We start from the raw sequence: 25,742 nt of genomic DNA, 5'->3' as shown, positions 1-25,742 counted from the left end.
CACTTTTGATTAAGATAATATTCATTAAGAACGGATTACATGTGCAGTTCAAGGGATAGTGATTGCCCATATAAAATGAACCTCTACAAGTTCCTAATTTGATTGGATGGTTTATGTGCCACATATATGTTGGGGATGACTTATGATTAAGGGTGTCAATTTTGGCTAGGGCTTGGAAGCTCGCTCGAGCTCGGCTCGAATCCTTAACAAGCCGAGCCGAGCCAGCTCACCAGGCTCATTAAGCTTAACGAGCCGAGCCCGATTTAGGCCAGGCTCGGCTCTGCTCGTTAAGGTTCGTTAAGAATTTAATATATTTAAATATATATATATATATTATATATTAATATATACACTAAAAGGGTTGTCCAGGGACTAAAAGGGGGAGGCAAAATATGTCACTTCATTTTGGAACCCCATTTGTTACTTGGACCACCCCCCCATAGTGTAAAAAAAGTAGTCAAATTACACTAGATAGGGCTGTCCAGGGAAGATGAGGGGTGTGAACTTAATATAACCAGAGCTCGGTAAGGCTTGCGAGCCCGGCCGAGCCTGACCGAGCCGAGCTTTTGAGCTTAACGAGCCGAGCCGAGCCGAGCCGAGCCTGGCCAAGCTCAGCTCGGCTCGTTTACACCCCTACTTATGATGAAAAATTATTTTCATGTATGTCGATTCTATTTTCTTATTAATTGGGAAATCTCTTTTTGGTAGCTAAGCTAAGATTGAACCTCCCACCTCTAGGGTGGAGAACAAAGTTTTAACCATTGAGCTAGATGCTCAATCCCTTAATGAGAAATCTTAGTAATGATTTTTGGCACTCACAATCGGTTTTCATAATCTTAAACAAACAGGGCCTAAGGAGGAAGCAAGTGTGAGAATCAATAAAGGAAGAAGAAGCGATCATGTTAAAGCCTAGTAATTACATATTTTAAATTTGAGAAAAATTGCCAATGGGGGACATCAAAATACGAGAATTGACAACGGGGGGATACACTTTTGAAAAATTGTTAGAGAGGGACGAAATGGGGGTTATCAACCCTCTTTAACAATTTTTCAAAAGTTCATCCCACGTTGGCAATTCTCGTATTTTGATGTCCCCCATTGGCAATTTCATGGAATATTAGTGGGGGCTTTTGTGAAAGATGGGTGGAGAGTAAGAGACTCGAGAGGTTGGGAGTGAGGGGAACAAGAGGAAAAAACAATTTCAAGTAGGGTACTATTTTTCAATGTTTTGTAGAGATTTCTCATGCTTCCTCCATGCTCGCTCATCAATTCTCGAACCCCGTTTTTCTCTGCTACATTCAAATGGGTCTGAAGTTGAATCATACATTTTTATTTTTGAATTTATTTTATTTTTATTTATTTTGAAAATTGACAATTTATTATAGGGAAATGATTTCAGCACCAAAGTGTTTTGATAAACATGCGCTCCACTTTTTTGTCGTGTAGTATTTAAAGGGCTTCAAGAGCTTTTTGAGAACCGTAATATCCTCTTGACATCCCTATAAACACTACACGACAAGTATTTAAAGAGCTTTAAGAGCTTTTTGAGAACCGTAATATCCTCTGACATCCCTTTAAACACTACACGACAGACAAGTGGACTTCGACAGTAAGGTCCTTTCTGAACTCATTGGAGGTAAGGGCCGTGTTCCGTGGTCTATCAAGTAGTACTTGTGGCCGGAAATGCAATCTCTTATGTCCCTATTATCCCCCAATATCTGCCACCAATTTCGTTAGTGAAACTCAGTGGCAGATGCACTCACCAATGTTGGGGTTTCCTCAAAAGACTCTATAGATCTTGGTCAGCTATGTCCCCAAAGGCTAGAGGAGGTGCCGGGTGCGATTCTTTAGGATTCCAAAACCTTTGATCCAAGATGAAAAATTCCATAGATTTCCTGTAGCTTGGTTTTGTGCTTTAGGGATTTGGCCTTGTTCTCTGCTTGATAAGAGGGCAATGTCCAATCAATTCTCAAAGTGTTCATCAGCAAGATGGAGTAATGGGTGGCAATCTCTACCTTTCGGCAGTGTATTTCGGCTGTCTCCCATCAATTCTGCATTCTTTCGAGGAGGCGATCAGGGTAGTATCAAGATTGATACTGGGTTGGATTTAAACTGCAACTGGGTTATATCTGTCATTTGTGAAGCTCAGGACTTCCTCAAAATGTTAGCATACTTCGTGATGCCTCAGGGTGCTTCCCTCCCTTCTCTGTTTTTAGGTTGAGGGTAATCAGCAGTGCTGTTCTGAAGTTGCTGCTTGGGAGGAATTTTAAACCCAAATGAAACATATATGCATAGAAATGATTTGGGAAAAAAAGGGTTTCTTGGGATGAAACATTGTGCAAAAACTGATTTGAACCATTGGGTTTCAATAAAAACCCTAAGAATTCCTCATTTCACCAGTATATTTTCTTACAATTTTCTTTGTTAATTAACAACTAATTACAATTGAAACATTATGGTGGATAAAAAAACAAATTTAAACTTACAATCCAAGTTTCTTCGGTGGCCTGAGATATGAAGATCCTTTTTTCAGGCCCGGCATAGATACCTGTTGTTGCCGCCTCGCCCTCTTCTCCCTCTCCCTCTCCGCGCTCTCTTTCTCCGCTTCTGCCTGAACTTTTCTCAGACTCTCCATTTCCTCCTCCATTGCGGTTTTCTCTTCTTTCTGTTTCTTCTTGTGTTCCAACATTGACGTATCTGATTCCTTCACAGAGAAGAACATTGGCCCAAGCTCCGCGAGCCACTGAGGCTCCACCGCAGTTGCACACTGCATATACTCCTTTGTAGTAAGTATCAGCTCATGATATACAACATAGTCCGGCGTATAACCGAGCCCGTATAGAGCACTGCTCGGATGCAAATGGCACGGCATCCCATTCCGACAATTAACATACTCTCCAACACCTTTTAATCTCGCAGAATTGTGGAAATATGCAGAACAGATTGCTTGTCTGACCACATCCCAGTCGGGTCCGCACGAGGTTAATGTAATTTTTAGGGTTTTCAGAATATCCAACAGTTGGGACCTCACCTCCCTTGCCTTTCGCAAACCCTTCACGTGTAAAAAATGGTCATTGCACCAGTCTCCCCGGTACTGGTTCGCCTTCCACTGTTGGTAAACATTGAGTAATGTCAAGTGATCGGATTCAGGAACAAAAAATTTCTCCCTCGCAGCGTCGCTTTCCTCTGCTCTATCCTTGGGGCGGAAGAATACGGAGGGAACTGAAAGCATAGACACAACGGTGAGTACCTCATTCAGGCATTCCAACTGCTCCCCCATTAGTAGCATCTTTGCAAGTGGTGGATCCAATGGAAATTCAACCATTTTCCAGCCAAGCTCTGTTAAGCTTCCGACATTGTTCAATGCCCCCAAGACCCATAACTGGTACATTGAATTGAGGATGTTGTCCTGTGGTGGAGGATCCATGAAATCGAAATCCAATAAGTTTTCAATCTTGAGAGATTTAAGTAACAGAACCACATTACCAAGATTGGTCCTCTGAATCTCGGGCACAGGATTGGGCAGCATCTCATTTTGGTAAGCAGTGTCCGTGTACAATCGATAACAAGTCCCGGGGCCCGTCCTCCCTGCCCGGCCAGCCCGCTGGTCGGCGGCAGCCCGGCTGACAGGAAAAACTTGGAGAGCATCCATACCCATTCTAGGATTGTAGACTTTCATCTTACCATAGCCTGTGTCGATGACGTACAAAATCCCATCTACGGTCAGTGAAGTTTCAGCAATATTAGTGGCAACGATGCATTTGCGGGCGCCATCTTCGGCCTTTTGGAAGATCTTGGCTTGTAGGTCTGCTGGAAGCTGAGAATAGATTGGGAGTATGGAGAGTTTTGGGACTGACTTTTTGGTGGTGGAGACCAGTTGTTCCATACGCTCGGCGAGTGCATAGCACGTGGCTTCGATCTCATCTTGGCCCGTCATGAATATGAGGATGTCACCTGGAGGGCTAGTGATGTGGATGGTCATGGCTTGCTTAACTGCCGCTTCAACGTAGTCTTCGCACGGAGTTTTACTGTACAAGATATTCACAGGGAATGTTCGCCCGGGGATGTGGAATATTGGTACACTAGCAAAAAAAAAAACAAGAATTAATTAGGCTGATTAAGATCTTTGTTGAAAGAATTGCAGGTTTTAAAAATGGCTATATGTGCAAATAGAGAAATTACATGATGAGTGGGCGTCCATGCAAGTGTAAGGGGCAGCATGATATTTGATCCAACAACAGCCTCTTCAAAAGTGGAAAAAATGGGATGCCGTTGGATCAAATATCAAGGGTGGCTGCCCTGACAGTGCATGCACGGCCACTCATCATATAAAATCTCAGTGTATATGTGGGCATGTGTATCAATGTATACGTAAAACCAAAATCTTAAGCCTTAACGAACTTTTCTTTCCTATTTTATTTGCGCACAAGAGTTCCAGCGTATATAGTTCAACTTTCGGATTATACCAGATTTTAAGGTTCCTTGTGGAAAATTCCAAGTCAAGAAATGGATTTGGCAAGAAACATTAATCTAATTTCTTGATTCACCCGTATAATTGATAAAAAGACATTTAAAAGTGTGAGGTATCACTTAGCTTTGATTTATTATTCCAATCATTTGTCAGGAGATATATTCTCATAGTAGAATTTCATTTTCAAAAAAAAATCTCATAGTAGAATATGTTGAAAACACAAACAGGTCTGACCTTCCAAAGAAGTTGGAAAACTTCTGTGCATTTAGTGTCGCAGATGTCACAATCAGCTTGAAATCACGACGCTGGGCAACCACTTTCTTTAATATTCCAAATAGGACGTCAGTGTTTAGTGATCTCTCATGAGCTTCATCCATGATAATAACACTGTAACAGTGCATTACATGTCAAACCATAGCTTTCAAAAGATACAAATAAAAATTAAACATTTAGCAGCAGCAACAGAAAGATGAAAGAATACGCAATCAAGTCCCTCTGCAAGTACACTAATTTTTTTTAAATGTAACAAATTATCAGCTCAACTCAACTAAGCCTTTGTCCCAACAAAAAAAAATTATTATTTCCTAGGACAGTATGTGTTAAAATAGCCTAATTGAACTTGAATAACTTTTGCATCATTTGGACTTCAGGCAGTAATTTGAAGTATGTACTACATATCACATTTCACATATAAATCATATAAATACGTATAGATAATACATATACCACATTTCACGAGCAATTCATATAAATATAATTATGCAACGCAATATTGGTACAATATACCATTAATACTCTTACTATTTTGCTTTCAGTATGTGTTTCAATTTCGATATGCATTTGGATGAGGATGGAAACAGAAATACTTCGGTCGTTTTGTGTTGGTTTCCGTGAAATCATGGTTAGGAGGACTTCAGGTTGGGAGTTGATGGTTATGGATATATAGGGCACATAATTACTTTTCCCTACATGGATACTGTCAGAGATGGAGATAAGGGCAACCTAGACTTACTTCTTCTTTTTTTGAATGGTAGGGCAACCTCGACTATACTTTTATTATCCTATGTGAAATTTAGAGGTAAGGAGTACTCACATCAATATTTCATATTTTACAATTCAAAGATTACGAATACAAGAAGTTGCTTGATGAGTGAAGGAAGAGTACATCAGTACCTATTTATAAGAATAAAGGGGATATCCAAAGTTGCACCAATTACCGAGGAATTAAGCTAATGAGTCACACCATGAAGCTTTGGGAGAGGGTAATTGCGCATAGACTAAGAAAAGAAACTAAGGTGTCAGAAAATCAGTTTGACTTCATGCCCAGACGATCGACTATGGAAGCTATCTTCTTGATTAAGCGGTTAATGGAGAGATTCAGAGAAAATAAAAAAGACCTTCATATGGTTTTCATTGATTTGGAGAGAGCGTATGATAGGGTTTCCAGGAGTGTTACTAAATATGTTGATATGATTAAGGATATGTACGATGGAACAGTAACTAGTGTTAGAACTACAGATGGCACGTCTAGTGAGTTTCCAATTGCAATAGGACTACACCAAGGATCAGCTCTAAGCCCTTATCTTTTTACTCTAGTTATGGATGAACTTACGGAGGGTATCCAGGACGACGTGTGTATGTTATTTGTAGATGACATAGTATTCATTGACGAAACCAAAGCAGGAGTTAATGCTAAGTTAGAGATACGGAGAACTACTTTGGAATCCAAAGGTTTTAGACTGAGCAGGACTAAGACAGAGTATATGGAGTGCAACTTTAGTAATGTGGAGGCGGGGCGAGGATGTAGTAAAATATGATTGGACAGGAGGTACCTAAGAGGGATATCTTTCGCTATCTTGGTTCAATCCTACATAAAGAAGGAGATATTGAAGAGTATGTTAACCACAGAATAAGAGCAGGTTAGTTTAAGTGGAAGCATGCTTTAGAAGTTCTGTGCGACCATAAAATACCTACCAAGTTGAAAGGAAAGTTTTATAAGACATCTGTGAGGCCAACCATGTTGTACGGCTCAGAATGTTGGGCCACCAAGAAGCAGCATGTGCATAAGATGAGTGTAGCGGAGATGCAAATGCTTAGATGGATGTGCGGTCACACAAGGTTAGATCGAATTAAAAATGAAGACATCCGTAAAAAGGTGGGGGTGGCAGCAATAGAGGAGAAGATGAGAGAGATCCGCTTAAGATGGTTTGAGCATATCCAACGTAGGCCTTTGGATGCTCCAATGAGAAGAAGTGACTCGTGCCAACTTGATGGAGTAAAAAGAGGTAGGGGCAAACCGAAAACAACTTGGGTTGAAACAGTGACGAAAGACTTGAGGGCTAGGAACATAACATAGAACATTACCTTGGATAGGATAGAATGGAAGAAAATGATCCCTGTAGACGAACCCAACTAGTGTCACGATTAGACTTAGCTAATTTGAGCCGGATAGATCCTTTCTTCTTATGAAAATTTTCTAAAGGATTCATTAGCCAACCCTAACTAGTTTCGGACAAAGGCTTAGTTGAGTTGAGTTGAGTTGAGTATAGATTACGAATACAGCAATCCATCTTATTAATGGCATGCAACATGTAAGAATGCCGACAATTCATAGATTAATGATAGTAATTGACTGTATACATTAGATACTTTATATGACTGACACTTAATACTTGACTTGAATAGCATTTCAGTGATACGACACCATGTTTTATACTTTTATGAATATTGTACACAATATGACACAATGTTTTATGAATATTGTACACAACAACGATGACAGCCTACCAGTTACTAGAATTTTTTTTTTGTGTGTGTTTGCCCCAACAAGTTTGGTACAAAGGCTTAGTTGAGTTGAGCTGAGCTGAGCTGTGTGTTTGGGTGTGTGTGCGCGCACGTGTTTGTGGAGGGGGTGGGGGCATCAAGCAAAATAGTGGTAAGTGGTAACAGCTGGGCATGCACCAGAGAAATCAGGATTACACTGGGAGCAAGCCTGTGATAACGATCAAAGCATGTGAATGTTTGGCATTCTACTTGGGTACAAAAGATGATCGAATGTAGTATTCCAGTGAACTAATACTCAAATTACAAATACAAAAGGCAAGCAGAAACCATACCGGTATTTGTCAAGATCAGAGTCCTTCAATGTTTCTCGCAAGAGAACTCCATCTGTCATATACTGCAAAAATAGAAGTGCAAGGGCTCAGTATATAGCTCAGACAGGAACCCTGAGAACACTTAGCAGAGCTACAGTGACAAGAGAAGAACTAATAACACAAGCAATGGCTGAGATACAGTACCATTACAAAATTAGAACAACTGTATACTAATTAAGACTTTTAACAAGTGAGGGTTTCTAACGCTAATATTTACAAGTTCTTGCGTACATAGAAATAAGAAGAAAGGGAAAAAGAGAAAACCTCAATATAAAGTGGATCTTCTTTCATATCAATGAAATATAGGAGCAACCCTACATTTTGAAGGTATGCCTTCCCAGATAATCAGGACAAAAGGTAATGGAAAACATGATAAATAGAATCACAGAACTAAAGAAAAAACATAACTACACATGCATCTATTGAGGGGCTTGACACAGTAATTAAACACCCTCCAAGAACAGTTCCTCATGTCACAGATTAAGGGGACAAACTTAGTGACAAATATGCAAAGAGACAACAAAAGAAGGGTAAAGAAAAAACAGGAAAAATCCCAATAAAGTATTACCTTAATTAAGGTATTTGGCCCAGTCACATCCTCAAAACGAATAGCATAACCAACTTTGTCTCCGAGTTCAGTTACCATCTCTTCACTAACTCGTTTGGCAACACTCATAGCTGCCACACGCCTTGGCTGCGTACAACCAACAATACTACCATTTGTTGAGTATCCATCTTCAAGCAGATACTGTCAAGAAATTCCATTTGCTCAGATATTTGCAAGAAATTCCATTTGATCAGATCTTGGCTACGTAGCACTCAAAACTCCAACTTTTCAACTTCCACAATGGCAAAAGTCATTATCTCATTTTTCAAAAAAAAATCATAAACGAGGGCAAACCTGTGTGAGCTGAGTCGTCTTCCCTGAACCAGTTTCTCCAACTACAACAATTACTTGATTTTCGCGAACAACCTAATTTACAGTTGGATAAGAAAAAATAACCAGTATGTATATGATATAAATAGTATAACAAATGTCACAAAAGACTCTAAAACTATATCCAATAAGAGTCTCGAGATGTGCTACAGAGTAAGTGAATGATTTGTACCAAAAACTTGTGCTAATGTATGAAATATTTATTCATTTTTTGCACATTGAAAGACCTTAAAAGACCTAACATAAAGAAAAGATTAAAGAATAGTAAAATTGTAATGTCCAAATCAAAAGGTTAAGCAGAAATACGTAAGCACTCCAAGGAGGCTTGCTAGTGGTACTATTGACCAGTTGGCTTTCTAAAGGGAGTCCAAACCCAAACGGTCAGCAAGCAGAGTATGACCCTTACGATTACGAATTTGGTTAAAGGTTTTGGAAACAAGAGTAACCCTAAATGTGACCAAAAGAAGGGTTCTTCATGAGATGTTTAAATGTTTAATCATGAGCAATCCATGTAGGGTCCCATCATCTAGTGATGCTTTCCCATGCACAAAACATGTGTCATGTGTCCCGAATTGAAATCCCGGCCTTATTGGACTTCGAACCATAGTATAGAAACATAATCAGCAAAAAGGTGTATTCCAATCATAAAGTAAAAAAACTTTGACAAAAAAATAATAATCGAATTGAAATACTGGCCTTTGGACCTAGAACCATAGTATAGAAACATAATCAGCATAAAGTTGTACTCCAATCAAAAAGTTAAAAAAAAAAATAGACAAAAAGAAAATAACACTCAACCTGCAACAGTTCCTCGCGTACAGAATATATTGGGAGATACTGCCTTTGTTCTTGTAAGGATTTTGACTTTGCAAAATCACTCACGGCCTCACCTTTTTCTTTCATGTGTTGGGCAAACTTTGCCTCCTCCTTGAAATCAACTTCGCCCTCTTCCCCTACTACAGCTGTATCTGCATCAATCTGGCATTTGAAAATTGATGAGCACTTTAAACTGACATAGAATATGTGTGTGTGCGTGTGTGCGCCAAATGGTTATTGAAAATTGTTATTTGAATTACTCACCTGCTCTGCCGTCTTCTCAACGCCCAGGATATCACCAAGCTTTGATCCTGCGAGCTCCCAGAATCTTTGGCGTGATTTGTTCTGACTTTGTTTTTCATGAATTTCTCTAACCAGAACAGATCCTTTGCGCGATATGATAGCCATATCCGATGTGGGATCTTTTAAAGGCATTATAGGCTCTGCCTGCTTCGTAAAAACAACCCTCCCATCCAGGAAAGGTGGCTTTGTGTCTGCAAGAAAAATTGACAGTAAATATATTTTGGTGAAGGTCCACATATCCTCAAAATTTGTCCAATTACAGCCACAGACACGGATATGGGAGTCTGGATATTAATCATCAATTTCTAAAATCCAGACTACAGATACAGATGTGTGTATCCTATTCCAAGAGATAATACTCCAAACATATAAATAGTAAATCATACCTAAAAATGGTTTTGATAGAATAACAAGAGGTGAGAATATATCTCACATTAAAATAACTTTCTCATGCTTTCTTTTTCTTTCCTACGGCCCTGTTTGGATTGCAAGAAAAACATTTCTGACAGATTTTTTTTTGGGAAATCATTTTCTCTGCACGATTTAGAGGGAAATGATATGATTAAAATTAATTTAATGGGATATTATAATAAATTGAAGGCCCCTCTAATTATAGATTGAATAGGATTGGTTCAAGTTATCTTTTTTGGTGTGTAAGAGAAAAGTAGGAACTTGTGGAAATATTTTTTTCCTTTCCAAACTTCTTCAGAAAATTCCTGCAATCCAAACAAGGCCTAAAGCTTCTAATTTTTCTTTTAATTCAGCTTTTCCCACTTTTCCAAATTTCTGGCTGTTATCCTACCCTTGCCATTTTTTCACAATTCTGTTTTTTTTACTCAACAATTGCTATCATACTAAGGAACCAACACATCTCTATGTTTCACTTCTGTAATTTATAGACAGCTTCACTGTTTGTCCCAATGATTGACTTTGTAGGGCAAAACATGGACTCAGACATGGACACGGCCAAGGTAAAAGGGAGTCAACTCGGGGGAGTCCATGACAACAAAGGGGAGTTTTGAAACTATGCTATTAATTACTTCATACAGATAAACACAAAAATGACATACCATGAACGAGAAGGATAACCTTGCGTTCATCCTCGTCTTCAAATTCTGTCTGCACCTCTGTCCCCCTAACAGCTCCAGATCTTAAAAGTTGTCGATCTTCCCATTGAGCATTATCAGCCGTCAGCTGCGACAACTTTTTGCTCTGAGCAAGTGTCATCGGTGTCCCGTCCTTGCGAGTCTACAACACAGATATATACAATCTATATAAGATGATACAGAAAATTTAATTGACTAATATTTTAACGGCATGAGTCAACAATGAAATTTGGTGAATAATGAATACCAAAGAGCAAAGACTGTGCAAAGTAATAATACAAGCATAATCTGGATCAATCTTAATAAATTTTAACACTCCTCGCCAAAGTTCATAACATATGTGAAACAACCGATTACTCCAAAAGCTTAAGCTGTTGGAGAAGGCGTTATTTAATCTTTTATACTTTAACACTCCCCCTCACGTGTGGCCCCTCTTTTTAGGGTTGGCCTAAACGTGGCACATATGGCCCCTCTTTTGGGTTGGCCATTAGATGTGGATTTTTAATATCAAGGAGTTTTGAACTCAGGACCTTTGCTCTGATACCATGTGAGACAACCGATACTACAAAAGCTTAAGCTGTTGAAGAAGGAGTTATTTAATTGTTTATACTTTAACAACATACATGTGGCAAGATTTTAAATTTCGATTTCAGTGTCAGTTTTGGTTACCACGGAAACAGAAACATTTGGGTTTCAGTTGGAAATATCAGTAGAAATCCTGTAAACCATTACCATTAAAAAATCCTGTAAATCATGGAAACATAAACGTACGCAGATGATACAATTTTAAGATGAAACTTCAAGAAATGCTAGAATAAGCATAAAACCAGACTTAGAAGACACCACATAAGCTAGGCAACCATCCATAATGAATTAACAACATCGAACACCTAGTGGTATGTGCTGCCATGTCTAATAATTCAATACATAACATATTTCACATGCAGTTCATATAAATATTTATACATAATGCATACGCCATGAATCATATGCAGTTGATATAAATGTAATTATGTAACACATACAGATCTAGTATACTACTAATATACTTAAGGTTTTGGTATCGGTGCATGTTGCTGGGGATGGAAACTCAAACAATTCAGTCATTTCATGTCAATTTCGGTAGAAATTTAAAACTGTGAAACAACCAGGTATTCCAAAAGCTTAAGCTGTTCGAGAACGTGTTATTAAATCTTTTATACTTTAACACTCCCCATCGCGTGTGGTCAATCTTTTTTAGGGTTGGTCTACACGTGGCACATGTGGCCCCTCTTTTGGGTTTGGCCATTGCATGTGGATTTTTACTATCAAGGAGGTTTGAACTCAGGACCTTTGGCTCTGATCCCATGTGAAACAACCAGTTACTCCAAAAGCTTGAGCTGTTGGAGAATGTGTTATTATATCTTTTATACTTTAACAAAAACCATGACATGGGGAACACTTGCTTAATGAAGTCCCTATTTATGATGTCTGTCTGTTAACCAATCCTAATAATATTGTGTCAAAGGCTCTTTCCAAAAAATCTGCCAATTGTCCACTCTCTGATCTTTTAACCCATCAAAATTTTGTCAATTTAGTGGATTTGAAACTGTGATACAAGGGGCAGTACCACCTTAAATCCTCTTCCCAGAAAGAAATTACTTTAAATGGGCGACAACGCGTGTCACTAGGTGTTCGATGTTTTTATACCATCATGGGTCGTGTTTTGCTTATGTGATGATTTTTAAGGGCGTATTTGTGCTTATTCGAGCACTTCATGAAGACAAGATTCCCTATCTTAAATGTCTAGCATTTGCATGTTTCCATACGTTTCCCAACAAAATATCCATCTGAAACCGATATGTTTCTATTACCATCATTAGAGAGTTGCATACCGAAACCTAAAACTGAAACCTTGCTTAAAGGTGATTACAAATATGCCATTAGGATACTTATTGTGATGGGAACCATCCTAATTATATGTGAAATAACATAAACTGCAGAATGAAAATAACATAAAAACTACTAATTATAGATAGATTTTTTTCATTTTTTTCTCTCTTCAAGATTGTACAGGAAATGCAAGGATAATGCATCTTGGCTATCCAATGTCATCCATTCGGCATACTTAGCACATCAAACACACAAGATGCATTTTATAGTTCCTATTGGAATCTAGAAAGAGTGTTGAAGATTTAGTTTTGCATTAAAAAGTTGCTTAGCTGCGTAACTAAAGAAAACCTTATGTTTCTTTACTCACACCCTCCTAATTTGATGTTCTGCTAAATCAAGCAATTTGAGAGAATTACCAATAGCCACTAGGAGAATAAATCACTATAGTAGATAGCGCAAAAAATACGCATAAAGAATACAAAATCTAGGTGATAGTTGGGTTTTCTGTTGATGAACCCAAACAGAATTCTATAGAATGATTGTACAAAACACACAGGCAATGAGGATAATAAAAAAATGCATAGACTCTGAAAGAAATAGCGAAGCAACTTCCACCCAGAACCCAACAGACTGCTTAACAAAAAATGGAGCATATAATACTAAATCCTTACTGGAGAGCTTATACATACCAGTCTCTTCGCCAACTCTGCCTCCTTCTTTTGGAAAGTGGTATCATCCCCAAGAAAAAATGATGAGGTATCAGCATCAAACAGTGTGTTATCTTCCTCCCTATCATACCTATAGGATAATCACCAAAAAAAGGAAAATAAAATCAAATATAATAAAATAGTTGCGAACAGCATAGTGTCCTGAATTCCTGATTATATGGAGACAGAAATTGATGCAATGCATGCGCATAGGTCCTTCAAACTAGAAACGGGAGAAAGATGACCTTAAGCGGAAAAAATTCTTATGAGTTTCGGTATTTCTAGTTGCATTTTGGAATTCCTTTACTGGGTTTTAGGAAGCCCGTATTTTGGAAAAAGGTGAAACTATTATTCTAGAGTTTCTGTTTTGAATTAAGGAGTTCTAAGTGGAATATGAAGGTTGAATTTGGGCTGTTTATACTTTATAATTAGAAGCATTTGGGATAAGAAGCAGTATTCTTAGAGGATAATTGGGTTTGTTTTAATAGGAATATTTCTATGTTTGTTTTAGAAGAGTTAGCTTGTTTAGAAATGTTTTAAAGTTGGAAATGTCTAGGATTAGGATTCCTTGCTTTGGGAGCACTTTGTAGTCATAACAGGGGGCAGGTATACGGTCTATAAGGGGGCTTTGGGCTGGTTTTGTAACTAATACGAAAATTGAAATTTATGCGAGTAGTTTTGCCTTTTCTCTGATAGTTTCTCTTTGAAACTTTACCATCTCTTACTTCTTGTCTAGTGAAGTATGTTCTTGGTTTTGCATTCAATTTCATTTCCAAAATAATTATTCTTATTCTCTTTATGTTGCACCATAATTGGTATCAGATCAAGTTCAAACTTAAAGACTCGTATTCCGTAAAATGACTTCAAGAAATTGGAGTCATGAAAATTTTGGAGGCTAAGGAAATATCAATCAATATTGTCATAGTTAATGTCCTGACAAAACAAGTAGATACTTTGACGAGACAGATGGATCCAGTTGTGAACGAGATTCAAATCTTGCACCAAGGTTTCGTTGAGGCCATGTTGACAAAGTTCCACAATCCTTTAGAAAATTCTAACAAATCAATCAGAAAGTTTCCAAGGTGGAACTCAACCCCAATTCCACTTGGAGGGAAAACAAGGTTTGATTTTATGGAGATCAGCATAGAGGACTTCGGGGCAACTAAACTCAACATGTCAAAATGGAGATGAAGCCTATGATATAGAAGTTTGACTTCACCCAACATATGCTATAGACGATGAAGAAGATCATGAAGAATTGCTGGAAGGACTACATGATCCGAAAAAAACTGAGTATCTGAAAGAGAAGATGAATGATTTAAAGCTCTATGGAGCGTCTGATTTGTTGAGGATTACGATGAACAAGAGGATACAAGAAGATTTCGAAGAGCAAATTTATGATTAAGACATTGATGAATCCATGAAAAAGAATCAAGACTAAAGCGATGATTGAGTCTCATTATCAATTTTGCGAGTTATGTTCAATTTCAATAACTTGGTGTTGCAAGCCCTTAAACGAATTTCTAAAAGAAGATGAGGGTCTTTCAGAAAATATGAGAAAAAAGAATTTCTAAGTACAAGACTTTTAAAGAAAGGTAAGGATCTCTTCTTTAAGTACGTCAATCGGTGGAAGGGATCCCCACAATATCTTCATTGGAAATTTCAAGACAATCTGTTTAGGTTATCAATTCATAAGATTCGAATTTTAACTAAACGGGAGGGACTTGATGCAGCACATCTCCAAATAGAGGGACTTGATGCAGCACATTTCCAAATACCTCAGTGCAAGGGATCTCCACAATATCATCATTGAAAACTTGAAGACAATGTGGTTAGGATATCAATTTACAGGAGTCGAATTTTCTCCAAACGAGAGGGAATTGATGCAGCACGTACTCATAGGTCCTTCAAACCAAATATAGGAGAATAAAGGATGAACGTAGAAAAAGAGAATTGTATATGAATGACGGTATATTTCATTACAATTAATGGAATATTTTTACTGGGCTTAAGAAAGTCAAGGTTTTGCAAAAGGATGAGACTATTTAAAGCTTCTAGAGTTTCAATTTTGAATAAGGAGGATTAAAGTGGAATAACAAGGTTGAATTAGTGTTTAACTTATATTTAAAAACATTTTAGGGTAGAAACCAAGGGTGTGTTTGGTAACCATTCTCGATATTATTCCAACAAATCAGGGATCGCAAAATCACAAAAAACTTTCCAACAGAGCGCAGAAACGACTCCATTCGCTCTATAAAACTATGCCTGAAAAGTGCCTTTGGAAAGAAAACTCGGGCTGCATTTCTTTTACCATAGCGATTCCAATATTTGGGGCAACAAAATCAGATAATCACTTCAGAAAATGGTTATCAAACTCGTCCTTAAAGTTTTTTTTTAGTTCTTGAAGAATTCTAACTTGTTTCGGATTGTTTCATAAGTAATTAAAAGTTGTAAAGTGTCTAGGATTAGGGGTCCTTAGTTTGGGAAGGCTTTCAAATTATAAAACAACAAGTATGAACTTTGGGGTTTAGACTGGTTTTGCAGAAATTACAATAATTGAAATGTATGCACATAGTTTTCCCTTTTTTCTTTTTCTTTTTTTAACATGATCATTTCTCATGCTTCTTGTTTGTAAGAAATCAGGTATGTGGTTGGTTTTGTTTTGGGTTGAATTAATTTCAAAAATCATAATTATTAGTTGTTTCTGTTGCATTTTAAATAGTGTTTATCGATTGGGAACTCCCTATGGAGAAGATTTTCGAGGCACTAAGTATCTAAGCTGAGGCCCAACAAATGAGTGGTTTAGATCACCCAATAATGTAGGCCCTGGGGGTGGTTGGGCCTGTAGCTCAATGGTTGAGGCATTGTATCTCAACCTTGAGGTCGCAGGTTCGATCCCAGCTTGCCTACCAAAAATATGTGGGCCCTACGTATTTTTTGTTACACTTGCATGCACATCCGTCCACCATATAAAAACTCCATCAAATGCATCCTAAGCCTTCTTAGTCTAGCTAAAAAGAACTTTTGACAAGTACTTCCATCTATTATACAAAGTTCAGATGAATAGTTTGGAATGTTGCATACCATGCACGATCAGCATTGTACTCCATCTCTAAACGCATTTTTTCTGAAATTTCATGATTGTTTTCTTTAGTTAAAGAACTAGCATCCACTTCATTGTCCTGGAAATTAAAAATATACCCAATAATAAGTCATAAAATTAATTTATGCAAGCATTGAGAGGACAAATATCAAAGAACATGCTACAATGAAAAAAGAAATGAGAGGATATAAGAAAACAACCATTGATGTCTAGATTCTCTAAGAACTCAAAACCAATAACAAATCCAGTTTTTTTAGTCCAAAAAAAAAAACAACAAATCCAGTTTATAAGAAAGCATTAGCAGGCATGCATCATGGATTAGCATATTTCGCATTGATCGAATGGTTTTATCATTGGAAATATCTTTATAATAAAAAATCCTCTAGGGTTCTAAACCAAACAACGAATTCCTCAGCCAGAAGGCTACCATGGAATTCCGAAATCTTTATTTTTAGATTCAATTCCTATCTGCTATCATCTCACACAAACGTCTTAGAAACCTCATCTTCTTGAATTGGATTCTCCAATGGCAAGGCATGTAGCCCAAAAGCAAGTCGTCAATTTTCTAGGCTCAAAGTTTATTACAAAACCCATTCAAAGTGACATATACTACTACCCATAACACATATAATGGGCCCACAAAACATAATTTAAAGCACTTAAACATAACTTAAATGAATGAATTAAAGAAAATAAGCTAGACTCCAAATGTATGGCCACATATTAAAGTCGACCAAGCTCCTGGATACCTTTTGGACTTCTCAAAAACTATGTGTGAAATGATTATTGGCACCCCCATCAATCCATAAAAATAAACATATCAGTTGTTAATGCCACTCTAAGTTGTAAAACCCGTTTCGTTCGCCATTTCGTTTTGGAGTCCGGAACGGAACGCTTCGGTGTTTAGGCCGTTTCGTTCTGCGTTTCGGTCGAAACTTTTCGTTCTGCTTTCCAGAGGGAATTTCTTTTAATAGTTAAAAATATGAAAAAAAAATGCAAAAAATCAGAAAATGTTAGAAAATTAGAGAAGCTTGAAGAGCTTAAAAGAAGATTAGAGTAGATCTTAGTTGGTGGGAAAGTGTGTAAATGAAGTTTGTAAAAGAAGGGTGAAAGTGAAAAATGGGGAAAAACAATGGTTAATGGGGTATATATAGTGGTGTGAATGCTTGTGGACGCGAAAAGACGGAAAATACCCTTCCAAAGGCTATAAAACGGTCATAAACAGTCATAAAATGAGGATAGAGTGGTCCAAAAACAATCCCAACGGCTATAATGGCGTTCCCATAATTTTTTTTAATTTTTTCAGCCTTTTCAGGCAGTTTCGGCCGAAACGGAACGAAACGAATTCCGACCAGATTTATTCCGGTTTGCGGTCCGAAACCGAAATTTCGGCCCGTTTCGGCCAAAACGAAACGAAATATACAACTTAGATGCCACTACATCACTTTGGAATATGGCATGCTTGAAAGTTGACCTACACTTGAAACGGCTTACCGAAAGCATTCCATCAAGTCTTTCTAAAGATTTCCTCACTAGGTCGATCCGTTCTTCACTCATCTTCGAAGGTAATCTTTTGATAGTCGAGCCATCGTCGAGATGCGCCGGCGTGAGTGCTTTAGATTTGGGAATGTGAGAGAGGAGGGGAGAAGAGGAGGGGAGAGGAGGGAGGATTGGCCCTTTCTTTTCAATTTTCCCTTGTGATGAAAAAATAGAACAAAAGATAAACTAAAACAGAGTAAACTAACTACTTAAGATCATGGTTTTAAATTTCGGTTTCGGCTAAAATTTCGAACTTATCCGAAACCGAAATTTCGGGCGAAATTTGGTATTGGCTAACGAAAAGCCTGATTTTTAGGACGAAATTTCGATCAAAATTACCGAAATTTTGGGTGAAATTTTGGTAATTTCGATCGAAATTCTTTAAAGCTATGTTCACTTGTTTTCCCGGGAAAGGAAAAGAAAATGTTTACAGGGAATCTGACGTGGCATTAGGAAAATAAATTCAGGGAATCTGTGCAGGAAAAGGTTTCCCTGGACTATTTCTGGACTGTTCACTTGCGCAGGAAAAGGTTTCCAGGGAAACTGCTTGCCCTTCTTTTTGCACTAGTTTCCCAGGGAAACGAAATCCGAGTGTTTTTGGTTGGAAATGAAATCCCTAAATAGGGGGGGGAATGGGCTTTTCCATGTCATTTTTTGACTTATTGCAGAAATTCCACATGTGTAATTCTACTTTCCCTGGAAACCAAGTGAACACAAGAATTCTGTCTTGTCGAGGAAAAAAGAGACAGTTTTCCAGGGATTTGATTTCCAGGGAATGCAAGTGAACGGAACCTAACGGAATTAAAAACTATTATTTTAATATAAATTTCGACGACATTCACGACATTTATGAAATTTCAAACGGGAATTTCGGTTTCGGTATCTTTTCGTTTCGGTCCTCACTGAAATCCGAAATTTTGGATTTCGGTCGAAATTTAAAACCATGCTTAAGATGGCATGTTGTTATTTTTCAATGTCTAGCCACCCTAGATACAGGGCAATCTTTTCATAGGTTGTTCCCATTAACGGAAACAATGCTCATTAGAAAATATTCTCTCTGAATTGCATATCCTCTTAGCATGTTCAGGGCTCTCACAGAGGTGCTCAATAGTAGATTGATAACACTTAAACCAATAACATAGTGAGCAACATCAAGCAGTTAATCCAATGCCAAACAAGTTTGTGCTTAGAAACTGAATTGAATAGCTTGTTCTTCCAAATAAGCACTTGTATACACATTCTTTTATCATCATTGGGATTCCATGTTGGAAAAAAAAAACTTTGACATTGTGCAATGCCTAATGCAATCCATACCTCAGAAAGTGATTGTGAAGCTTCAGGATAAAAAGTATGTTGATGGGACTTTCCACCATGGCGAGAATTTGACGTTCTTCGCGAGGACCCAGCAGCTCGTATTGGTACGGGAGAAGGAGAAATATGGTCCCATGGAGAAGCAGTAGGCCCTGTAGTATTTCCATCAGAATAATTCACATGTTATCTGGCAAAATTAAGTCTATAATTAAAATAATAAGTTATTTGTCGTCTATAATTAAAATAATAGATTTCATGTGCTCAATATTCTACCTGAAGAATGAGGCGTATGACCACCCAACCACGGGGACACCAGTCGTGCATCAGGAGATGTCCCAACAAGCATTGGGAATGGTGAAGGTTGATGGTGTCTACCACCCATAGAATGACTCTCCCTGCGCGGTGTATCTTCCCACTCCCATCTTCCATCATCCCAATCAGATCTAACTGCAAGTGGTATATGTAAACATTTCTTAGACTAAATAATGTAATTATAGAATGAATTTTCAAAACAAAAAATAAATAGTCACAAGTTGGTTAACTTCATTATAAATAGAGTATGAATTTTCAAAACAAATCAATATATATTCACAATTTGGTTAAGTTTACTAAAAGAAACAAAGAAAGACGTACCTGGTGTCCTTCTTGGCGTGTGCTCATATCTACTTCGTTTTCTTCCATATTCTCCTCTGTGTTTATGTTCATATTCATATCGTTCATGTTCTTCTCTTCCATGTGAATGATATCTATCACTATCGCCGTGTCTTTGGCTCACCCTACTCTTACTCCCACTCTGAAGTTCATCCCTTTTATTTTCTCTTCTTTCACTACGACGATCTTCCGTATCATATCTACTAGGACTCTGGGACCAAGTGCTTCTAGAACTCCCTTTAGATGGAACAGATATCTTCAAATGAAGGAAAAATAGTTAAAATACTCATTCAAGAACATTAAATCTTCAAATAAGTGAGGGAAAGCATCCACTATAAGGTCAGTTCCAAATTATATGATTCACACAGCTCTTTGTGTAAATTTATATATGTGTGTGTGTGTGCGCATGCGCGTACACAAATGAGTGAGGGAAAGCATCCACTATAAGGTCAGTTCCAAATTATATGATTCACACATTGTGTAAATTTATATATGTGTGTGTGTATGTGCGCGCGCGCGCGCGTACACAAATGAGACCATGCTAATAAATAATTCTATAATCTACTTAGTAACTTTATGTACAGATCAAAGTAGAAAATGACATTAAGAAGGTTTCTTAGTGACGAAAAATAACGTTTCTTCTCCAATGGGATGATTTACTGAAGCAGTTCAATAACCTAGATCAAATAAAATAAAGTCGGTTTCACCATCGCAAGTATCGAAAGGATAGTTTGATGATAAATAATCTAATAGTACTGAACTTCTTCCACATAAAATAGTATCATAAAATATTAACAGAAAGGCAAGAAAATCATTCAAAAAAACAACAGAAAGGCAATAAATCTTACCTCAGAATGTAGGCTATTCGAGAGACGAGTACCCCGTGTATCATCATCTTGTCCATTCCATGACGACTTAGTTTCTGTAACAGTAGAGACTATATAACATTTGTGTCAGAGCATCCAGAAATTCATGAGAACAACATTTCCTTAACTATACAACAAAATCTTATTATCAAATTTTTGAATAATAAGTATCAAATGCAAATCTGCCTTCAAATGAAAATTTTAAGTATCAAAATGAAAATTTGCATCCATTAAATGAGATCAGGTAGGTTCCTATCAAAAATTTCTTTATGTGCATATTTCGACATCGGAGGATATCCAGATATTTTAACACAGCGACTACATTCAAACAACCTTTTAGCCATCACACACTTTGCAAATGCATCTCCTTGTTCTTTTTTCTTGTACATACCAAGCAAAGACACAGAGAGAAAAATCATTCGTAAAATCTACTGAACATTTATGATGTTCAACCTTCTTGTTGAGGATTGAATATGTGAATATAATGGATATATTTGTGCATATCCATATGTTCTTCAAATCATGAAAAAAGAGAAGAAAGGTAAACTTAAAAGAAAAAAAATTATCAATTTTGGTGATTTTTAGCTGCATATTTTGGCATACTTTTATTGGGTATTAGAAAGTTCATGTTTTGGAAAAGGGTGGGAATGTTGGAAGCTTCTAGAGTTTCTAATTTAAGTTGGTAAAGTTGAAGTTGAAGTTGAAGTAGGAAAGTTAATAGTAGGATAGAAAGCAACATTCCTAGAAGAGATTTGTTTTTTTATTTGGAAAGTTAATATATTTGTTCTTAAAGAATTCTAGCGTGTTTAGGAAAGTTAATAGTAGAATTCTCATCACCTGAATGTGATGTCTCTTCAACATGAGTGTCACGATAACGGCGCCTAGCAAGATTGCGTTCCCCTTGCGGCAAATTACTCCCAACATCATCTAAATCAGAAAAATTGGACTTTTCATCTTCATCTAGGGAAGCCATAGCAGAAACATTTTTTTCTGGTGGAACTTTAAACACACCATCCCCCTTGGTTTCTCTTTTTGCAATGGCAAGGACATCCAGACCTGCTCATCAAATAGTCATCCTTGGATATTTTAGTTGCAAATTGAACATCCATGTAATTGTTAAAAAAACATACTACAAAAATCGATATTGTCAACATATTTAGTAATTGCTTTTATTGAATATTGAGTACATCTGCTAGAAAGAATTTAAAATAGGACAAAAAGGGTCAAATTTTTAAGAGCATATTAACAGCATACCAAGGAGAGATTTCTTCTCAGGAGGTTGGAACACCACTCTATCCTTCCCGGGAACATACAAACCTCCTTTACTAGTTCTATCGGGTTCCAACATGACAGTCGTTTTGTCCAGATCAATGGCGTCCATTTTGTCACCCTAGATCAAAAAAGGAAAAAGGAAAAGAAAGAATGGCAAAGAAAGTATTGACATGAGAACATAACAGGTGAAGATGAAAAGGAAACACAAGCTAAATTTCTATATAACATACACTGGCAAAAGGATTCTGATTAATTAAAAACTAACCTCCATATTAATAGCCTGACTAACTAAAACCAAAACAACAGCCTTATAGAATTAAATCTGCAAAAATGCATGAAAAAATCAATAGAATTTCTGGGATTATACCGTATTATCTACCGTAAATTGCAAAACGTAAGAAAGTTTAATCAAATATATAAGAAACCATATAAAGCTGAAACTATTGAAGAAGTAAAACAGAGCTTATTGGGTGAAAAGTAATCAAATTTAATTCAATCTTACATAAGAAAAATCCGAAATAAACCCTAGAAAAAAGAAAAAAAATCTGTGTGGTGCACACTTCCCTATGAAACAACCTAGATCAAAGATTGCAAAAAATTTCTGGAAAATTTTGGAAAAGAAATACTATTCCAAAATTTCTTACTTTTCAGTTTGTTTGATTACAAATTTAAAAAGTAGTTCAATTTTTATTTAGAAGGACCTTCAATTTATAATGAAATCCCTCTAAATAAGTTATAAGTATAAAATTTCTCTCGTAATTGTGGAGAAGTAAATTTTTTTCTTGCAATCTAAACAGGGATTTAGGGTTTTACAAAGTCCAGAATGTGTGGGTTTGGCTAAGATAGAGACTATAGAGGATTGGGGGAAGAAAAGAGGTGAAGAAGAGATTTCATAAATCAACAAAACACATACAAAAATTCACAAGAACAAAAAATCTCTATCTCTAAAAAATTTAGAAGAAAACCCTAGGTTTCACAAAAAAAAAAAAAACATTCAGATGATGATTTAAGAGGTAGATTCATACCGAAAATTGGATGGATTTAGTTAAAAGCTGTGAAGGAGAAGATTGAAGAAACCCACCTTATAGAAGTCGAAATCCAAATCCTCTTCGTCGCAGAGAAGAAACTAAAGCGATGAGTTTTTAAAATCTAGGGTTTGGAAATCTAGGAATTTAGCTATCTAAACACAATTATCCCATTTTTAAACGAAGGACGATGATAAGTTCGCACCTCAGATAGGATAATTCGCGCCCAAGTAAAGGAGGGTATGGCGTATGCCGTATGCGGCAGACTTTAACTCTTTTTTAACGTCCACGGGGTGCGAATTATCCTACAGAGGGAGCGATTTTATCATTGCCCAAAAGGAATACTCAGGGTACGCTATGAGCTCTCTTAAATTTTAACTATTTTTTTGGGCTTATATTGCCACCCATAAATTTAGTCAAGTTAATGAAATTTGTATTAAGAATTAAAGCATATTTATCAAAGGGATTTGATAGGGACCATCTCTGAAGGCATTTCGTTGAAGGGCTGCTGCATGAGAGAGCTGCCACATAGGCTCAGGTTTTGTCTCATTCATCTAATTAATATGAGGTGGCTGCTCTCTCATGCAACAGGCCTCCGCATAATAAAATGTATTTTTTATTCGAAGATATAAATTGATGCAATCCAAAAACCCCGAGGATCCTTGTTTCTTGGAAGCGGGGGCAAAAAGATAAAATAAATAAGGAAAGAGGCCCTTCGATCATCGTTGTAAGGAATAGAATACTTTGATGATGGTCGAAGGGATAAAATACTCCGATCACTGTCGAAGGGGATGAGATTTACTTTATTGTTTAACGAAATCAAATCAGAATTCAAAATCGCGTGATATTGGATCTTGTTAGATAGATAATAGAAAAACCTTTCTACTGATGCCAAAATCTAGACAAATGGACAAGATTTGAGGGTTGTAAAGTAGGCTACAAATAAAATAACAAAAATAGGAATAAAGAGCGTGAGAAACTTGTTCCACGTCGTACATTCTTGGTAGTTTTTGTCCGTTCATTTGGTGGGCACCAGCGTTAATAAACCTTGCCCATGAAATCATCTTTTATATGATGACTAAAACCCTCTGATTAACCTCTACATATTGGAGGGTTAGAATCATCATATGTAGATGATTTTGGGGAAAAGGCCTATTTACATCGGGGTCCAACTAGTGAACGGTCTAGATGTTGGAATAAAGTGGGCAATGCATCCCATCCTTGGCGATTTGCTCGTTGGATTGATGAAATCTTCGATCGAGTAGGAAAATCCATATCATTTCATTGTGTAAGAAGAATGGCTAATAGGGAGGCTGATAGTCTAGTAAGGGAAGGTTCCTCGGGGTAGAGTGTTGGAAAAACACGGATAGACCGCAGCGGATAAACTCTTCCCCTTCTATTTACGAATCAAGAAACAAGCCAAGAACAAGAAACCACATAGCAAAAAATAGCAATCCACCAAGCACAAACAATAACACAAGATTTAACGTGGAAAACCCTTCGATGCGAAGGGAAAAACACGAGACAAACTCCGAATGAAATCCACTAAGGAAAAGAGGAATACAAAGTCTTTCTTCTCAAGTTTTCTCTAAACTCAAGGCATATAACAAGAATAGAAGGTTAACATTGAAATCTTAGAGGAAATAGGGGTTTACCTCAAAAACCATTGCAAGAGAACTCTTTCCCACCTCAAACAACCAAGCGTGAGAGATCTTCTCCTTCTTCTCCAAGAACCACTTCAAAACCATAGTTTTGGCTTCTTCTTCTTCTTCTTTCTTGCCCTTCTTCAAAGACTTCAATCTCCAAAGGATTAGAGTTTCAAAACCCCCCTTTCAGGATTTAGCCCAAAGCAAACCCTAGATGGCCACAAGAGGAAACCTTATATTTCTCTCTCATGTTGTCTCCTTTCTCCCTGGCCTTTTTTTTTGTTTCACACGTTAAAAAACCCACGCCTCACGACTTTCTGTTTTCTTAAGAGGTGTGTGGGTGTGGTGGGGCCTACATGGGTATGGACCCACAACAATCTCCCCCCTCCAGCCCCATGAAGGAGGATACCTGAACTAGATGCTCACATAGCACCCATGCCTGCCAAAGCTCTGCATAGCTCATGCGTCACCTTTAGCACTGTCTTCGTCATCATGTCAGACAGGATTCCGTCGATGTGAATCTTGTTGATCTCTGACAACCCATTCTCTAAGACATTGCGAATCCAATGACATCGCACGTCAATGTACTTGGTCCTAGACTGGTAAGTGACATTCTTACTCAGATCAATGGCACTCTGACTGTCGCATCTAACTATGTATTCCTTATGGTCCAAGCCCAACTCTATAAGAAAGCGCTTCAGCCATAGCATCTCCTTACATGCTTATGTGGCAGCAATGTACTCTGCCTCCATAGTCAACAGTGCAACACATATTTTCAGCTTCGATTGCCATGAGATGGCCCCCTTGCAAAAGTAAACAAGTAGCCTGATGTAGACTTCATAATGTTTATATCGCCTGCCTTGTCTATATCTGTATAGCCTTCCACCCTGGGTGGTGAGTTTCCAAAACATAAGCATTGTTTCAAAGTGCCTTTTGAATACCATAAATTCCACTTTATAGCT

The 25,742-nt window shown here is 37.5% G+C and overlaps 1 protein-coding gene across 3 annotated transcripts; it reads right to left on the bottom strand.

The window, feature by feature from the left end:
• Nucleotides 1-2,346: 2,346 nt before the first annotated feature.
• Nucleotides 2,347-23,346, bottom strand: EMB3011 (RNA helicase family protein). 3 transcript variants are annotated; one of them, XM_077360503.1, is made up of 18 exons: nucleotides 23,191-23,335; nucleotides 22,375-22,431; nucleotides 22,092-22,227; nucleotides 21,675-21,893; nucleotides 20,820-20,908; nucleotides 19,954-20,227; nucleotides 19,594-19,767; nucleotides 19,324-19,472; nucleotides 16,452-16,549; nucleotides 13,350-13,458; nucleotides 10,753-10,930; nucleotides 9,644-9,873; nucleotides 9,362-9,541; nucleotides 8,528-8,599; nucleotides 8,195-8,374; nucleotides 7,588-7,649; nucleotides 4,706-4,858; nucleotides 2,347-4,082 (listed from the first exon to the last, which is right to left on the bottom strand). In XM_077360503.1, the coding sequence occupies exons 2-18, from the start codon at nucleotides 22,378-22,380 to the stop codon at nucleotides 2,483-2,485; spliced, it is 3,909 nt and encodes a 1,302-aa protein (XP_077216618.1). In that variant the 5' UTR covers nucleotides 22,381-22,431; nucleotides 23,191-23,335; the 3' UTR covers nucleotides 2,347-2,482. The 3 variants fall into 3 exon arrangements, with proteins under 3 accessions (XP_077216618.1, XP_077216756.1, XP_077216687.1); XM_077360641.1 differs by having other exon boundaries at nucleotides 20,820-20,893; XM_077360572.1 differs by lacking the exon at nucleotides 22,375-22,431 and having other exon boundaries at nucleotides 23,191-23,346.
• Nucleotides 23,347-25,742: the final 2,396 nt, after the last annotated feature.

Source organism: Tasmannia lanceolata, unplaced genomic scaffold (assembly GCF_043159265.1).
Source record: "Tasmannia lanceolata isolate RefF3 unplaced genomic scaffold, GAP_Taslan_0.1 ptg000002l, whole genome shotgun sequence".
Taxonomy (NCBI): Eukaryota; Viridiplantae; Streptophyta; class Magnoliopsida; order Canellales; family Winteraceae; genus Tasmannia; species Tasmannia lanceolata.
This window is presented reverse-complemented; position numbering and strand designations above follow the sequence as displayed.